The 18,318-nt window shown below is 53.5% G+C and overlaps 5 protein-coding genes across 5 annotated transcripts; 1 reads left to right on the top strand and 4 right to left on the bottom strand.

The window, feature by feature from the left end:
- Positions 1-338: 338 nt before the first annotated feature.
- J4E86_008317 (uncharacterized protein) lies at positions 339-3,956 on the bottom strand (the record flags this gene model as incomplete). The annotated part of the gene is made up of 1 exon (XM_051448830.1): positions 339-3,956. The coding sequence occupies one exon, from the start codon at positions 3,954-3,956 to the stop codon at positions 339-341; it is 3,618 nt and encodes a 1,205-aa protein (XP_051299827.1).
- Positions 3,957-4,662: 706 nt separating this feature from the next.
- On the bottom strand, positions 4,663-7,912 carry J4E86_008318 (uncharacterized protein; the record flags this gene model as incomplete). The annotated part of the gene is made up of 2 exons (XM_051448831.1): positions 4,663-7,538; positions 7,585-7,912. 2 exons carry the CDS (start codon positions 7,910-7,912, stop codon positions 4,663-4,665), a joined length of 3,204 nt encoding a protein of 1,067 aa, XP_051299828.1.
- A 2,040-nt stretch (positions 7,913-9,952) lies between these two features.
- J4E86_008319 (uncharacterized protein) lies at positions 9,953-11,517 on the bottom strand (the record flags this gene model as incomplete). The annotated part of the gene is made up of 2 exons (XM_051448832.1): positions 9,953-11,272; positions 11,326-11,517. The coding sequence occupies 2 exons, from the start codon at positions 11,515-11,517 to the stop codon at positions 9,953-9,955; spliced, it is 1,512 nt and encodes a 503-aa protein (XP_051299829.1).
- A 419-nt stretch (positions 11,518-11,936) lies between these two features.
- J4E86_008320 (uncharacterized protein) lies at positions 11,937-13,196 on the top strand (the record flags this gene model as incomplete). The annotated part of the gene is made up of 2 exons (XM_051448833.1): positions 11,937-12,186; positions 12,238-13,196. The coding sequence occupies 2 exons, from the start codon at positions 11,937-11,939 to the stop codon at positions 13,194-13,196; spliced, it is 1,209 nt and encodes a 402-aa protein (XP_051299830.1).
- Positions 13,197-15,244: 2,048 nt separating this feature from the next.
- J4E86_008321 (uncharacterized protein) lies at positions 15,245-17,229 on the bottom strand (the record flags this gene model as incomplete). The annotated part of the gene is made up of 6 exons (XM_051448834.1): positions 15,245-15,609; positions 15,678-16,008; positions 16,076-16,583; positions 16,642-16,704; positions 16,755-16,977; positions 17,025-17,229. The coding sequence occupies 6 exons, from the start codon at positions 17,227-17,229 to the stop codon at positions 15,245-15,247; spliced, it is 1,695 nt and encodes a 564-aa protein (XP_051299831.1).
- Positions 17,230-18,318: the final 1,089 nt, after the last annotated feature.

Raw genomic sequence — 18,318 nt, forward strand, 5'->3', positions numbered from 1 at the left:
TGGGTCTAAGGACGTGTTCATGAATTGGACAAGGAAGCTCCTGTCTGGGGATTGCTCTGTTACGCTGGTATGGTTCTCTACTCTAGCTTTTCTTTCTTGTTGTAGTTTCTTCTCGGGGGGGTTACGAATATGACTGATGCTTAATCTAAATGCCATCTTTATTCCTCTCTGCTGACAGCCTTGTTATAATGCGGAGAACGTCATAACCTACCCTTCTGACCTAAGCCTTATTCACTTCAACACAATACATCAGTAGAAACTTCATTACCAAAAGTATCTGGAATATCTCTAACACTCGCTCATTCAACACAAAACCACACTCGCGACTCCCTCATCCGTCACGTCCTATGCACCCCAATAAACGTCCTCTCCCCCCTATACATATGAATACTCCTCGAGAAATGATCCTCCTCCTCCTCCTCCTCTTTAATCCAAACCCCATCCACCAATTTCGCCCTAACCATCTCCTCCCCCTTCCCATCCACCATCTCCCCACCATCCCCCTCTCCGGGCAAAACACCCCCATCCCTCGTCCTCCCCTCCGCCATCCTCACCCCCACAGCCTCAACCACCGTATCGAAACCCGCCTCCACATCCTCTTCTCCCCACGGCAACGCATCGATGTCGATTTTATGTTCGCGGCCGAGCAAACACATGATTATCACCATAGCACCCGCTTTCGACATGACTTGGTTGTGCTGTTTACACGCGTCGTCGTTGCAGCATTCGTTGCAGCCTTCGAGGCAGTGGCAGGATGTGAGGCGCTGACATGCTTGCTCAAGCAGGGTATCGATGAACTCGAAGGCTTTAGTACTAATCCCCGAGCCGCTAGCACCGCCTTTTGCGTCGTAGAAGGTAAGTCGCGCCGGTCTTTTCCTTGTGGATTCCTTCGCCAGGAACTCTTTCTCGGGGACTTTGCATTCCGTGCGGACGTCGCCGGGCATGCTAATCACGAAGTTGGGCATGAGAGACAGTACAGCGTGTTCAGCAGCATGAATCCCCGCTGCGATGTTCAATCTCCTTGACCTCAAGATATCGAGAGCGGATTTCGGCACATCGAGCCACATGCCCTTGCTAAACAGTATAATAGGCGGATTATCAACCTGCACAGCATCCAGAATCCGCCTTCTCTTATCAATTTTAAAGAAGCCATACACGACCTGTTGGATCTTGATAGGCCCGTAGAAAGCTTTCGACCTGGAACCGGGGATACGGCGGATCGCTTCTGTTTCCACGGGGTCAATGTCTGTGTAGTCGCGTTGTTGGGTTGTCCAGTCTACTTTTACGTATTCGACTTTTGCGAGCATGCGTTCTTGGCTGAATTCTTTGACGAGGTATGTGTTTCCTTGGTGCAGGAAGATGCCGCCGTCGTAGAGGGTGAAGAAGGCGCGGGATGCTTCGAGTTCTTCGAGCACGGTGTTTTTGCCGTGCGTTACGTCGATGATGGCGAAGTGGTCTTCTTCTGTGTCGCGGATTGCGACCGTGCGTGAGGGCTGCGGGAGGAAGCGTGTGTTGACGTGGTAGAAACCTTCTTTGTCGCAGCGCATGCGCTCTCGTGCGATTTTGGGGAGGAGGGGACCGAAGTAGGAGGTATCGACTGAGACGTTGATGGGCATTTCGTGGGCGGCGCATTGGACGTGGCCTTCCAGGACGAGCATGTTTTCTAGGTCGACTTGAAGTGCGCAATTGGGTTTTGTGAAGATCTCATCCGGGTTAGACATGTAGTACTGATCGGTGGGGAAGCAGTCGCCGACCAGAACGGATAACGAGTCTTTGTTTCTCCGTCCAGCACGACCACTTTGCTGGCGGAGGTTGGCAATGGTATAGGGGAATCCGACCGTAACGACAGCATCCAGGGAACCAATATCGACACCAAGTTCTAGCGCACTCGTAGCCACGATACCGCAGAGCTTGCCGTCGAACATCTCTCGCTCGATCTCTCGTCTGTCTTGCGGTGTATATCCGCCTCGATACGACATTACCCGAGCAATTACCTCCGGTCTTTCTAGATTGGTAAGTTCAGTCTTGACAGCAGCAAGCAGCGCTTCACACTGCTTCCGCACACGACAGAAAGCAATAGCTCGGACGCCCCTCAACATGAGTTGACAGAACAGCTTCGCTGTCTCCGCCATACAATCGCCGCGTCCAGACGTAGGATCACCAGGATCCTTAAACGGCGTGTTCCAGCACAGAAACTCTTTGCGTCCAGAAGGCGACCCGTCAAAGTCAGTCAACTTGACTTCGTCAACACCGAAAATAGTCTTCATATGCTCTTCAGGATTCGCGACTGTAGCCGAGCAGGAGATAAACTTGACATGCCGGTTTCCCAGCGCCGCACATATCCTCCGTAGACGGCGCATGATGAACGCCATGTGTGCTCCAAACAGTCCGTTGTATACATGCAATTCGTCTACCACTACGAACCGTAGGTTCTGGAGGTAAGTCCGCCAGGCATCTTCTTGCGGCAGGATAGTGATGTGTAGCATATCCGGATTCGTAAAGATGATGCGTGCCTCATCTCGAATATAGTTGCGATCACTCATCGGGGTGTCGCCATCGAATGTCTCAACCAGCACCTCTTCAAACCCCGGCATGAACCGCAGCAACTCTTTCATACTCTTCCTCTGATCCTGCGCGAGCGCTTTCGTCGGGAAAATATACATAGCCCTCGTATTAGGCTCCTGTTCCAATTGATGCAAAACCGGTATCTGATAAATCAAAGATTTACCAGAGCTTGTCGATGTAGATACAATCACATTGTGCCCGTCGTAAAGATTATTGATAGCCTCCGCCTGGTGAGCGTAAAGCTGAGTAATGTTCCTCGTGTTATACAGCGCATTAACGAGGTTCTGCGACATGGCGAAGTTCAAGTCGCCGAAGACAGCTTCTTGAGGATCGAAAACACGGTGGCCGTCTGGCACAATCTGTCCGGTATACCACTCCATCGTCTTGATCTCGTTCAGGATATCGGGAATAGGTTTCCGCTCCGCGGGTATGGAAGCTGGTATGAGCGCTCTGTCCGGGCCAGGTGTAGAATGCCGACTCGCTGTCTCCACAGGAACAAACGCTTTCGAAACCTCCGTGATCTTCTCCACCGAATCCACCCCCTCCTCAGCACACTGATTCAAAAACGCATTCACCGCCGACGTAAACTTGACATTCCTCTTCTCAATCAGATTCATCATCTGCTTCTGACTATACACCGGCATCTTGAGATCCTCATTCCTCAATTTCGTCGTAGCCTTCGTCGGCTCTCCCGTTTTCTTATGTTGGACCTGGCGCTTCAAGTCGCCATCGATGAATTCAAACAGCAGCACCTCTTTATGCTCGCCTTTATCCGGTTCGGGTTCGAGAATCGCAAAGTCGGTTGTCCGTCTGCCGTGCAGATTGTCTTCTGAACCCATCAAGTTGATTTGGAGCATTGCTTCGTCGACGTAGGCGAATTTTATGGCTTTGGGTATCAGGGCGGTGATCTGCGCTACGTCTTCGATGACTAGCTCTCGTTGGATGTTGGCTTCGACTGTGCTCCGCAGGTTTTCGAGCGTCGTGGCGAGGTGCTTGCGTGTGCAGAGGAAGGTGTAGACGAGGTTTACGGCGCGGTGCACCTGCGCGAGCTTCGTGAAGTGCTCTGGCCATGGTATCGTCGTTTCGACTAGGGTGGACGAGTTGTTGCGCGCAAGAGCTGGTTTGCCGGCACTGTTCTTCTTGGGCGCTCGCCGCGGCTTCTTTCCTCCATCGTGTGTCTTCGTGGGGACGCTCGTAGTGATCGTGGCAGGGTCGGGCGCATTGGGGTCGATCATTGAACCATCCGGTCCAACGATCCTATGAACCTCCTTCACCCCTTCGCCCTCTGCTGCTGCCCCCGACGGCGTTGCTGTCTCTTCATCATCGCGCGATTTCCGTTTTCGCTTCCGTACAGTCTGGTCCGAGACGGTGGCAGCCTTGAGTCGAGGCATCTTGGGGACATTGTCGTTGTTGGGGACGCAGCAGCGCCGGTAGGGAACTTTGTTTCACAATCAATGACGCAATGGCGCAACGGCGCAACGGGGAAGTGATCGTGCATCAGGGGAAATTTCGCTCTAGCATTTGAGATGTCAATGAGCAGGTCTAGAATCACGTTCTTAGACATGTGTTTGACCCTGCAGACAATTGTTGCGCCGGCTTTCACAAAGACGCGATTTTCGCGTCGCGCGTCACCACGGTCTCACGTGCGCGATAATCCCGCGCGCCTCAGCTTCTCTCCAGTCCAATCTAGTCCAAACATCACACGACAAACATTTCACAACCACATCAGAATCACTCCTCTCCCCATGTCAAAGCTTTCTGAAAAGAGTCCAAGATGCATTTCCACACCTATGCCCAGGGTATATGGCCAAAGAAGATCAGCATCCCGCCCACATATCCAATCCAACCCACTTCATCCAAGTAGCCACTTGTTTGTGTGAATATACAGAAGAGGTATCGAACAAGAACAAGGAGATCAAAACAACAAGCACACTCCTCGCTAGAATGCAGTGATATCATAAAAGACAGACCGGGGAAAACCATCAACAAACAACAAGTGATAAGCCATTACATCGTAAATGAGAACAACAACAACATCGCCTCGTCGGGCAAATTTTTCCCATCAGGACAAGGGGGTGGTTGGTTGGGCTGCTCTGCTCACAACGCCCCACCCGCACCAGGAAGAAGCATCTCAATGCACTTCGTCAGCAGATTGCTCGCCTCATGCAGCAACTCCCATCTCGTCTTCTTGAACATATCGCGCATGATGATGAGCAGACCGAGACAAGCATTGCGGTTGGAAGTCTTGCTAAGATCCTCCGGCGAGCGCACACCGCCAACACGGTTGAGGTAGAGAACCATATCCCTGACCTTGTCGTCATAGGTGGGGAGTTGGTATGGCTCTTTGACCGGACCATCGAGCGCGAAACCGTACGACCACACGATCAGTGTGGCAAAATACAGCACCCATGGTCGGTTGAGGAGGTAGTCATCGCGTGCGGAGTAGGAGAAGCCGGCCGTGGAGGGCGTGTTGGGGTTCAGACTGTGGTCTCCGGCGACCATGACGTTGGAGAGAAAGCGGAGGGCGTAGAATGTGGCGTCTCGGGCTCGGGCAGTGGGGGCCCACATCTCCTTCATCCGACGTTGCGCGCCGTTGTAATCTTGCGGGGTTATTGACCGCCCGAGAAGGCGGGGTGCGCCGGCGTAGATTTGGCAGTCCACAATGTCGACGTGCATGGCCATGTGTGCCAGGTGGTGGAGCACAGTTCGGGACTCGAACACGTTGTCATCGTCAACACCTTGCGAGTATCCGTATGAGCTCGAACTAGGGCGATCCTCGGATCGGTTGAGGGAGCTGTCGAAATCTTGCTTCCAGAAATCAAAGGCCCGGGTTAGGGAACCTCGCCACTTGTCGCGACCGCCTAGTGCAGTGGTCACACCAAGCGAGCTGACTTGCAAATCTCGCTGGTTCATGTGCCATGATACGCTCAGCAGACCAGCCATGAGGATTGTGCGCCCAAAAGAATTGGTCCGTACCGTCTGCCCATTGAGCGTCTTCTTAAGACCGTCAAGGAAGGACATTGGTTTGATGCCATTCGATGTTAGGGATTGCTCAACTCGTCCCACTTCAGAGCTACTCGTTGCAGACCAGAGCGCTTCGTCACATGGCAGTGGAAGACGCATCTCGTGAGCAACCATGACAGCGCTGTGGCCGAACATGGTGGCATGGATGCTGTCCATGACGAAGGCTGCGAATGCAGCCCTCCTAGTAGCCTCATTCGTGATCCAGTGGTTCCACCATTCGTCAGGCGTGTTTGCTCCGCCTATTCCGTTGCTTTTTCCGTCTTTGACACTAGGAGGCGAGTCCATTGCTGACCGTCCGATCAACGAGCTTCCACGCCTCATAAGTGTCAGTGTCGTGGCATGATGGATATGCGCTCGTTCGTGTAGCGGGCGCGTAGAGTACATCTTCTCAAACGACTCGAGGAGGAGCAGGCCTTGGAAGATCCATAGCTTAGCGGGTGGACGGAAATCAGCGTCCATGAACAGCTCCCAGCGCAGGTGCCACGCCAAAAAGTTGGCTAATGAAGCACAAGCCTGTGTCGTCTCTTGACCGTAGTTCTTCTCCAAACAAGACGCTCCGAGACACATGATGGCGAGCAACAGCAGCTCAGGACACGTGCTTGCATTGAACGTTGGCTTGTGGAGGATTGGTAATTGCGGGTGGAAATGTACCCAGTACGAGCTGATGTACGTTTGCATCATGTGCAGACTGAGTACGTGCCGGCTGTCGTCTTTGTCACCCTCCATGAGTTCCTCCTTTTGCTTCTTAACTGGCGCATGATCTGTTTCGTTGAAGCGCAAATGAATGAGATCTAGAAGGTCTTTCCGCTTCTCTTCTGAGAGGGCAGACTCTGGCAGCGTAGTGTCTAGTATGCTATGAACAGCCATTGGATGTGCAGGCGGTGCAGGGTTATTCAGATAGCCGGCGACTGAGGGGTCATAGTTAAAATACGGAGCTTGAAGGCCAATTTGGGATGACGCACCAGCTACGGGGTTTACTCCGCCCGGGTAATCCATGGGCGATGCGCCTCCTGGGTTGAATTGATTGTCGTTGAAGAGCCAGGCGGCGAAGTCGTCGGCCATGGCGAAGGGTGACCGACTGTATCCATTGCCACCAAACATTGGTATGGCATATGCGGGATTCTGTTCCATGATTGCGTCAGAGACACCCTGCATTCTGTTGTCTATTTGACCTGTAGACTCAACACCGTTCATGGGCGTCTGTCCAGAAGTGCCATTGTAGAACTGGTTCTCTTGTTCTCGAGGAGCAGGGGTGCCGGTTGGCTGGGGGTACTCTGGTGGAGGTAAGGAGGAGAAGGGAGGAAAGTTGTTTTGTGATTGATACGCACTTGCGCTGTTTTGGTAGCCGGTCGAGGGCGCAGAGGGAGTATACTGGGATGGTGTAACGGCAGAGTTGAAGGGTGAGCTCGAGCCATACGAGCTGAGATTGGACGTCTGCGCGCGTAGATCGGGCCGGGTGAAGTTCCCATTACCCACATGTGGGGAGTTGTGGAGAGAGTTGCGACCTCCACTGTAGTTGCCCAAAGCGGCCGGACGCGGTGGGGGTGCAAAGTTTCCAGCGCTCTGGGACTGCATGTCGTAAGGCTTAGCTTCTGAGCCACTGCGGTACGTATCGTCGCTCACTGTCCTCTGCAGCGAGTCCTGCCTGCTGAGCGTGGCAGTCGAGCCTGGCGACTGGAAGTTTGGCGGCGACATTCTGCTGCCTGGGCCTGCGTTGGAGGCTCCCGACGGCGGAGACTGCATGCCGAGTGCCTTCTGCGGCGGTGCATTCTTTCCGCCTAGTGCAGCCGTCACAATGGGGTTCAGATTGTGCATATTGAACGTGTCCTTGCGCAGCAGCTGCGAGCCTCGCGCCGTGTGTCTCTCCTTGTGGCGCGCGCAGAGGTCCTGCCGGACGAAAGATCGGTGGCAATCGGGAAAGTCACAGTGGTAGATTTGCTTGGGGTTGTCTGTCCATGTTAGCTGGGTGAGGCCTGCGGGCGCTGCTGCACTCACGGTTCAGCTGATGGCGGTAGAGGTGCTCTGCGCGGGAGTAGCTCTTCCCACAGCCCTCGTGCGGGCACTCAAACTTTTTGTCGAGGCCCTTTCTGCTGCGCCGTCTCTTTCTCGAGGAGCCATGGCCGTCACCCTCGCCCTCGCCGGCGGAACCATCTTCGTCGCGGTCGCGTCGGCGGCCACGGGTGTCGGCGCTGTCGGGGGAGGCGGGGGTGGGAGGCTCGTTTGCAGGGCCAACCGTGGAGTCCATCTTGTCTCGGAACTGCGTCTGGATCTTGCCCAAATCCGACGCGTGCGCAGCATGCATAGACAAGATTTGCGCCGTCATTGCCAGCGGGTCGTCAGGTGCAATGTCGTGTGTCGCGACGCTGGCGGACAGTGCGCGTGTGTAGGGCTTGGGTGGATGTTGTGTAGCCTGGTGGCGGAGCGACTCGTGTGCGCGGTTGCCAGATGGTGTTGATGTTAGTCAAGAGGCGCTCGGCCATGGGCGTGCATGCTGCTTTGGGAATCACACGGCAGGCGAGATACTGGGGCGGGCCAAAAGCGACGGCGTGGGCTGCGCGAGTCTTAATCGCCGCGATCCTGGGCGATGACCTGCAGATAGATGTTAGAGCCTCTGGGTGCGGTGTCGTCGTGGCGAGAACCCTGGACGGGGAACGTGGGGAAGGGCAGCTCGTCGTGGGAGGCAGCAGGACGTGCGCGGGTAGACTTGTGGGAATGGAATGGAGAGGGCCGATGCCGACTTGGGACGGCGACTAGGACTGGGACTGGCTCTGGCTCTGGCACGACTGGGGACCTGTGACCACGCAGACCGTCCGCAGTAGCCGCGATAAGAATTCAAGATCCCGTGGCTGTGGGTAATGTCTAAGCACCAGCTGGCTGAAGTAGTGAGGGGTAGCTCGCAGCCTTCCGACGACTCCAGCCTTCGCCGTCAGCAATTAACTTTCTGTATGCACTCCAAGACGCCCGTCTGGATGCTGCAATACTGCACCTACACCTGCAGCCTGCTGGACCACCAGAATGTGGAGAAGCGAGCCGGCGTGGGACTGGCAACTCGGGCGTGGGGGCCGCTCGAGCGCTGCATTTAGTTGTCCTTCTCCGTCGGCGCCGTCACGACTTCTCGTAAACGCCATTCCAGTTACTGGTCGATAGCAGCGCGTGCCTGTTCATGCACCGCAGACTGTGCACCGCCGTATGCACAAGGCTGCATCAAGCATGTGATGCTGCACGTGGAAGCATTCGACTCCTCCTGCTCCCAGGCCCGCTGCCATCCTGCCCACTTCTGAGACTGTTGATATCTCTGCATCGCTTCACCCATCTCCAGACCCTGATTTACGCCCCTCTATACCTCTCTACACCGCGACCTGAGCCCAACCCGCCCAACACGCAACTAATTTCCACACCTCATCACACGTGCGCCACTCGCACCGCGCTGCTCATTCGCCAGCATTTACCCAGATGCTAGTGCCCACTCGGCCCGTCGGCCACCAATTGATACTTGCAGCCTCGACCCCCTACCCCAGGATCGTCTTGCCGCGCAGCGCGACAAAACACGCAGACGCATCTACGGTCCACTCCCGCCAATGATGCGCGGCCCGGACGTCACTCTCTTCTTGCGGCACTCGGAGCCCGGCGAGCGTCGTCGCATCGGTATCCGCATTTGATTAAATCTGCACATAGGCATTGATTTATTCGGAGGAATGTCAAGACGGAAGTTGTCTAGTTGAGCCTCATCAGCCCTATCTGTCATTAACACCGTGTGACGAGACAGTTCACGCAGTGCAACATGGAAACGTGGAACGACCAAGCCAGGCCTGTGCCAAATTCGCCCCCAACCGCTGGACCAAGCTCAATGAGACAATTTCTCCCATCCTTGTCACTACGGTGCGCTTTACCGAGCGCCTCTCTTCCGCCACGGAGAATATGCAGTATTGCTTTACTTTGCCCTTCCTTCATGTTTCAAGGCCAGTATGTTGCCAAACTGGGCAGGAACTTCCCTGGTCCCAGTCTATACTTGTCTCGTGAGCTGAGATGGATCCTCCGCGGAGGCTATACACATGCGCTAGCTGAGCCACTGCGTACTGGTTGGTTCTTGAGGCTGGAGGTAAAGCCCGAGGGCATTAATGCATGTCTCTTCGATGAAGCCCCGCTATCACTCATCTGAGATCTCGACTATCATCAGCTACTAGTATCTAGTAATGCGGCTCCCTTAAGCCATATCATGCCGTGCGTGATATCTATGTGTGCTGATGCAAACGATAGCATCCCGATCTGCCCTGCCAAGTCATTATTCCGTCCTATTCCTACGCCTAATGTACACGACGCTCGCTTTCTGAAATACTACCCGTTCAGCCTTGCCCGTGATAACCTAATCTTGGGCCTTCGCATCACCCTCTTCATCAGCCGACTCTGCAGCCGAGTCAACCTTCTTCGCCTCCTCTGACCCTTCAGCATCTGGCTTGCTGTCGTCTTTGACTTTGGTATCGTCTTGTGATGGTTCCTCTTCGCTGTCTTCAGCGTCTGGAGCACTGACCTCAGTGGCCTTGGCGGTCGCTGGTTCTGTGGCGGCATCTTTGTCTTTCTTTTCTTCTTCCTCGGGCGAGGTACCCGCTGCCTTGCCCTCACCTGCGCCTTCTTGGGCTGCTTCAGTCGTGGGGTCCTTAGCATCTGCTTGTGTTATCTCCTCAGCAGCTTCAGCCTCGTCTTCGTCTTCGTCCTCGTCATCATCTTCGTCATCATCATCTTCGTTGTTATCTTCGATAGCCGTGACATCCCCATCACTGTCGCCTTCCTCCTCTTCCTCGTCCTCCTGTGCCGATTCGAAGATTTGAGTGACTGGTCGCGCTTGGAGAATTGGGCGCTCTTCTTCTTCCTCATTCTCTTCCACAACTGTTTGAACGGCCGTGGCTCCAACTGATGGCGAATGCCTATGTCGCTTGGTTGTTCCAGCTGTTGATAGCGAATGATCAGACATTCCGTCTGCCAGTGTGTTACTTGAAATCTCTGATGTCGAATCAGAGGGCTCTCGCTTCATGATCAGAGGTGGCGCTGACGGCTTGACCTCTGTTGATGGCTCGATGCCCTCAGCCTCAGGAGGGATGGTGTAGTTATCCTCTGGTACCAGACCATATACATCGCAGACTGTCTTATAGAATATGTATAGGCCTGTGCGCCCCTCGACCTTCCAGAAGACTTCTCGGTGCGAGTACCATGCGTGCGCAAAGATCCGATATACGCGTCTGAAGATGTTGGTCAACTGGCGCATTTGTGAGTGTTGCGTTGACGAGTCGGTGCCAAGCGCGAGCCGCGAAGGAAAGTGCTTGGGTGATGTGAGGGTGTTAGCCGCCCAGTCGAGCGTGTGGCAGCAGTAGTCGATAGCACAACATGATTTTGGCGGGTCATGTACGGCGCAGAGGTACTGCCATTCGGAAGCGCGCATCTCGGGACACGTCAGGGACGAGCATGGTGGGTCGTCGGCGAAGAGAGCGGTAATGATGGAGTTGACCTTTTGTATGAGGAAGCGGCACAATTCGTATAGCCACAGCGTCCTGTCCACGTTGGCAGGTGATTGTGCTATCTTCAATGCCATGTTTCTGTCTACTGGCACAGTGCCATCCGAGCTGGCGGGGTGCGTGAGCGAGTAGTGGAGGGCTTTGAGGTGCTCTGTAAGTTGGAATGCCGAGTCAATCTGCGCATCTTGTCAGCCAGGCGCTATCTTTATTGTAGTATGCCTTCGCACACCTCTGATAATTCTACCAGTGGCGGTCCTTCTGCCATGTCCTCCGCCTTGGTCCCCGGTCGTATTCTCCTTTCGGCGGCATGGTCGAGATTGCTGAAGAGCTTCTGCTGCTCTGGCGACGCGGATACAGGCGAGAGCTGGTCTTCTGGGATGGGAGGCGGGCTGGGAAGGCGCGGCGAAGCGGGCGACGTCATATTTGCGGAATGATAGGTGGTAGTGAGTGAATTGCGATCACAGTAGACGTCTGGCGACAGGTAGGCGGGGCGGCGTGTGTTGTTGATACCTGGAGCTTGCGGATGCAGGGCATGGGCAGGGGTCTTGTCAACTAGGAAATACGCGACGGCGCTAGCTTCATCGCGCGTCAGTCGCGGTGGACCATTTTTCTACATGACTCTGCCACCCCACGACGTCATTGCCGTCTCTCTTGGCCTCCAAAATCCCGAAGTAGCTGCGATTAGGTAAGACGTTATGGGTGCATCGTGTACTTTAGGGTTGCATGTTCTTACGCACCTACCTCCAGATCATCTGTTCTAACTCATACTAGAACTGTATCTTGACGCTCTGGCACCCCTCCTCGACATCCGAATCACTATCTAGTAACAGCTTGCCTGCCATGGACGGAAACGTATCAGACGATGAAGTCCCCACTCTAGTCCAGCCAGAGACTAACACCAAAGTCCTCGACGACCAAGATGAGGAAATACCCAATCTTGTGGCGACCTCGGAGGAGGCACCCCCGGGTAAAGTGCCCATCACCATAGTGACAGGGTATCTTGGTGCGGGAAAGACGACTTTGCTCAACTATATTTTGACTGAGCAACATGGCAAGAAGATTGCTGTCATTCTGAATGAATTCGGTGACTGTACGCTCACCTCCCGCTAAGAGTAAGACATCACCCTAACAGATGGCTTAGCAATCGACATCGAAAAACAACTCACTGTCTCCGACGCAAACTCCACATCCGCCCAACCCGCTCCTTTTGTCCCACTCGCAAACGGCTGCATATGCTGTTCCGTAAAAGACATCGGCGTAGCAGCCATCGAGAACCTAATGGAGCAATCCGGCCTATTTGACTACATTCTGCTTGAAACAACCGGTCTAGCGGACCCCGGAAACATCGCACCCATGTTCTGGCTCGACGACGGCCTAGGCAGCAGCATATTCCTCGACGGCATCGTCACCCTCGTCGACGCAAAAAACGTGCTAAAGAGCCTAGACGAAGGCCTTGGCGACGAGGAAAACATCGAAGAAAGAAAGAAAGCATCTCACGACGAACACGGTCCACTACTCACAACAGCGCACTTGCAAATCAGCCATGCAGATGTCATCATCATCAATAAAACAGACTTGGTTTCCGCACAAGAACTCGAACAAGTCACCGAGCGAATCCGCTCTATCAATGGCCTCGCTCGCATCAAGACGACGACGAAAAGCCAGGTTCCGCAGCTCGAAGGACTGGTGTTGGACCTCCATGCCTACGACGAAGTCTCAGATACAGATCTGCAATTCGCAAGCAAGGGACACAGTCACCTCGACCCCACAATCACCACTTCGACAATCTCCTTCCCCGCTTTGACACGCGACCAAGTCGACAAGTTCGATCTCTTCCTTCGCACTATTTTGTGGGAGGAGACGTTACCGAATGGAACTGCACACAAGCCTTTTGAGATCCATCGATTGAAGGGACGCGTTCCGGTTGAGGACGGCAAGATACTTCTTACGCAGGGTGTGAGGGCGATTTACGATACGAATGAGTTCGATGCTAAGCCTGAAGATGGGGCGCAGGAGTCGAAGTTGGTGTTGATTGGGAGGGCTGTGGATCAGGAGGCGTTTAGGCAGAGTTTGTTGGCTACTTTGGGTGGTGGGCAGTGATGGAGCTTTTAGTTTTAAGGAAAAATGAAGGTGGCGCAGTTCGACGGCGTTTTGGATGTGCTGCGGATGCTGTACATTAAAAGTGATGAGAGCGAATCAATTAGGTTTAGACGCCCTGTCTGGCAGATAAGGCATAGCGTTTTTCAGCCTGATAGCTCAGTAGCCTTCTCGTCAGCGCTAAACATCACAATGCAATGGCAGCCCGATGGAAAACCACTACCCCGCGTCGCAACATCTCTCTAGACTTCGACACCCTCAACTTATACCAGACCGTAATGAGGCCTCAATACATTTACCAACCTCTCGACAAGCCAACTTTGGAGTTCCGGTTACTCCAAATCAGCAAGCATCCTCGCACGCACCAGCCGCAGTGCAGCTTACGGAAGTACAAGCTTGCCACCTGCCCTGAATATACCGCCCTATCATACACTTGGGGCGACTCGACGCCAAATCGTAGTGTAACAGTCGACGGAGCAAATCTGAAAGTGCGAAAAAATCTTTTCGACTTCCTACATGCTTATACGACCGAGGTCTGGGGTATGGGCGATGTGAAACATGGTACTGCGATGATGCAGAGCGAGACAAGCCACTCACAACTTGCGTCAAGTCGACGACGCAGAAGAAGAGATACTCAGAGAATTCGCAGGAATAACGTACTGGGCGACATGAAAAAGCCCGTGCTGTATTGGATCGACCAGATGTGTATCAATCAAGAGGACCTGGTGGAGCGCAGCGACCAAGTCCGCATTATGGACAGGATCTATAAGCAAGCCAAAGGCGTACTGGTATGGTTAGGTTGCGACCCTACCATGATAGAGGCGGCGCGTCGACTGCGAGACAAGGTAGATGACGGCAACGCGGCTCTTGATACTCTGTCATCCCACCCGTATTTCTCACGGATATGGATCGTCCAGGAGATTGCGCTCAACGTCAACTCACCTCTCATTGTTTGCGGAGGAATTGAGCTAAATTGGGACTGCCTACGTTTCGTAAGAACATTTCCATTAAGCGTACACACAGCCGCCACAGCAACCATCTATGTACGTGACCAGCTCCCAAAAAGGCGTAACCTGGAAGGATATATTCGACATCATTGTAAGAGCGACTGCCATGATCCTCGCGACAAAGTCTACGGGTTGTTAGGGCTCACACCTGAAAGATGGCGGGTGCGTGTTGACTACACGAAAGAGGTGCTTGAGGTGTACTTCGATGCGGTGGCGTCCATGTGCGAAGAGTTATTCGATCTTTCAGACCCAGAGTCTTTTTATCCGGAAGAATTGACAGTTCTGGGCCGTAAATGGGACTATCGCTACACGTCTCTCGTTCTGGGCGAAGCGATGGGAGTCCCCCAACAACAGCGTTGTGGTCTGAAGGCGTTCCTCCACTATGTTCAAACCGCATACTTGAGCACCAAGATACGAAACATCCAGTACACATATACGGGTCGTATATATACCAGAGTACAGGCGGAGTTATCTTCTGAACAATTCTTGGCGTCAGAAGAAGAAGGAGAAGAACTTGAGGTCAAATGGGGGTCTATCACAGCGACGAGGCGAAATCCGTTGATGCGCGATATCATTCCAGAGATGGGCCTTCAGCTCGCAAGTATGACTGCGGATAGTATAGTTGGGCAAAGTGGCGATTCTGTGCCAGTCGTAGATCGATGGTGGTGCAAGCATAACGGTGAAATACATTACTTTGATTGTCTTGAATGAGGATCAAGTTTACATCGAATGAGAACGGAATGGTCCGTTCACAAGATCAAGCTCCACTCCACTAAAAGTAACGTTTATTCAAACATGGCGAAGCGAAAGAATACGAACACAAAAATGTACCCTCATTCCCATATCATCACCGACCTCTTTCTCATCCCTTCCATTATTTAATGGGCGGATTCATTCATCGTGTATCTCGTGTGTGTTGCGGGAGTCGCCATATCATCATCGAAAGAACTCAAATAATTACAACCATCAATTTGCCACTAAGCTAATCTCAACCCCCAATCTCACCTCCTACTCAAAACCCTTCCTCAACGGGCGACGCTCCACTTACACAATACCCTTCTCATTCCCAACAACATTCGTCTCATTCCCACTGCTTGCATCGCCATGCAAGTACGCCGCAAGACCAATCTCATGATTGATCTCCGCCATGCGCTCCTGATCCTTGAGCGCCGCGCCCTCACTACCAAAGATGGTGTCCATCTCCTCAAGTGTCAAGCGCTTCGTTTCAGGAACGAAGAACCAGATGAATGCAGCTCCGAGTGTGGTGACGAGTCCAAAGAGGACGTATGTTCCCCAGGTGATGTTTTCGAGCAGCTCGGGCGTGATTTGTCCGATGATGAAGTTGTTCATCCAGTTGGAGGAGCCGCCGAGGGCTGTGCCGTAGGGGCGCGTGGATAGGGGCCAGATTTCTAGGAGACGGAACGTCAGCATCAAGCTTACAGAAGAAAATTTTGGGGTGAGTAGGGAGATAGCTTACCGGCAATCAAAATCCAAGCACAAGGACCCCAGGAGTAACCGAAATGGATGACGAACAGCCACACCATGACCACGGCTGCCCATCCCGCTGCACGGTGGTTCTCAAAGTTGTCAAAGTTCTTCGCGAGAATGACGGCGATGACGAAGTGAGAGAAGGCCATGCCGAGGGCTCCGACAGCGAGCACGGGTTTACGACCGAGACGGTCGATGTAGAGGACTGCGGGGATGGTGGCGAGGAACATGACGATGCCGACGACGCCTGTTGCAAGGAGTGATTGTGTGGTTCCTACCAGACCGATTTGCTCGAAGATCTGAGGCGCGTAGTAGAGGACCTGGGAGTGGGCAAGTTAGTATGCGTTTCGGATGTATTTAATCAGCGGGTTTTAGGATCGCACTTACCGCGTTGATGCCAGTCCACTGCTGGAAGAACATAGTGACAGTCGCGACGATAACCCTCTTGAACATAGCCCTCGTCTTGAAAAGCGAAGCAATGGCAACAAACTGGAGCTTGAAGATGTTCATGGTAGTCTGCTCGCGAAGATGCGGGAAAGCTTCAGCAACACTGCGCTTTTCGAACATGGACTGTGCCTTGATTTCCAGGAATTCCAACTCGATGAGCTCGTGGTCGGCGGGGAGGTTTCGGAGAGAAGCCAGGTTGCTTCTCGCTTCTTCTTCGCGTCCATGGTGTACCAGCCAACGTGGGGAGAACGGCATCCACACCATTCCGATGATGAGGACGAATGCTGGGACGAGCTGGAGGCAAATGGGTACGAGCCATGCGGCGTTAGATTGCGTCTCGAGGGTGGTGCCTCCGATGTAGTTGGTACCGTAATTGATCCAGAAACTGATCATGATGCCGAATGTGATGGCAAGTTGTTGTAGTGCAACCAAAGCACCACGAACCTCACTGAGACGTATTAGCATGTTGCTCAAGTGATAGGATACCTATCTTTGGATATACTTACGGAGGCGCACATTCACTGTTGTACATGGGGACGATGACGGAAAGACCACCGACTCCGATACCACTACATCTGATTAGCAAATGTTGAAAGCTTTGTAGTGATGATTTACTAACGTGATGAAACGACCAGCCAGAATTTCCTCGTGGCCACCAGAGATTGCAGTAATCTGCACCACAACACCGATGATGAAGATTGCTGTAGCGATCAAGATACCGTACTTGCGCGACATTGCCTCAGCAACGAAACCGGACATGACGGCTCCAAACCAAGCTCCAAGTTCCAGAATAGCGGTCAGCCATCCCTTCTGTGTTGGGTTATCAACGTAGCCGTCGGTTTCTACTCAATGTAAGCGCAACCTGATGGTGAAAGTCGCAAATACGTACGTGCTCCGAAAGATGGCATAGCCAAGATACCGCTGAACATGCCCTGGTTGTATCCGTACAACACACCTCCGAGACAGGCAAACAAGGCAATCAGGAAGACCTTGCCGTTCTTCACAAGAGCCCTAGGACCACTGGCACCCATCAGGGCCTGACGCCTTTGAAGCGCGGCATCGAAGCCAGATGCACCACCGCCGCCTCCAGCCATGATGCTCGATTACCGATAATCGAAACGTTCGAAGAGTTTGGCGAAAGTCTTGAACAAAAGCCGTCTGAGTAGTACCCCAGATTGCCAAAAAGCTTACGGTCCTTTACTCGGAGACCCCAGGCTTATGTATGGGGGGCCACCGAAGCCCGCACCACCATGTGCATAATCATCCAGCACCCCGGTGGCCGTACCGCAGCACTGTGGGGAAACAGGCCTCCATACTCTTTCCAGATCATCGGTAATAACAGCTGTTTAACCCCTTAAGCATACCAAGAGGAAACGGCTGCTGGGCAGCATGTTAAAGACGGCTTGAAGAGCGCCAAGCCAAGGCTTCGAGCACACTAATTGGACACGGAAACCGATGTAAGCATCCACCATTCTTGGCAGTCATGTGCCGTTCGTGCTTCATCCGCCGCTGATGTCGTTCGGTTGCTGTGGGCCGGGTGCCAAGGGCTATTAGAGGAAAGCTTTAGGCTAAATTGCCCGTCATCAGTGAATTCGTAGCAGCGGAGCGCCGACATGACGAAGCTCCGAGGAATCCTTTGACGGTTGCGACGGCAGTTTCAATAGTGCGATCGAGTCGTGAGAGGTGCGGACCGTTAGCTCTACAGGTATAGCATCATCGACCTCCAGATGTGGTGGCAACCGAATCTTAGAAATCAGATGCGAAGGCTAAAGGCGGAGCGCTGATGCACGCAGGCAGAGACATACCGCGCTTGGCACGGCGCTCAACTGATCGCGAACAGCCAACCCGATGTCCGAGTCGTATAGCCATTCGGACGACAGACTGGTCGAAGCAGGAAAGTGCTTTCCGATGAATAGTAGTCATGTTTCAGGCATCGATCTCCTAGAGCTGCAGCTTACGTGGAAGCAGTTCGCATGTAGTGGCGGTAGCCTTTGGTCTGGCACGGTTGGCAGGAGCACCATCGACCCGCATGAGAACTTCGCGGAAAAACCAGGAGAAGTCCATAAAAAAATTTCCGGTTGTCGAGTTTGTCCATTCGATTCGAGTTGGACGTCGTGGGTGGAGTGATGAGAGACGGAAGCCAAGAGTGCGGCCCCATAGGTATGGGGAAAGGGCCGTGGATG

This window comes from Alternaria arbusti (assembly GCF_024043155.1).
Source record: "Alternaria arbusti strain BMP 1465 chromosome Unknown scaffold_13, whole genome shotgun sequence".
In the NCBI taxonomy this organism is placed as follows: domain Eukaryota; kingdom Fungi; phylum Ascomycota; class Dothideomycetes; order Pleosporales; family Pleosporaceae; genus Alternaria; species Alternaria arbusti.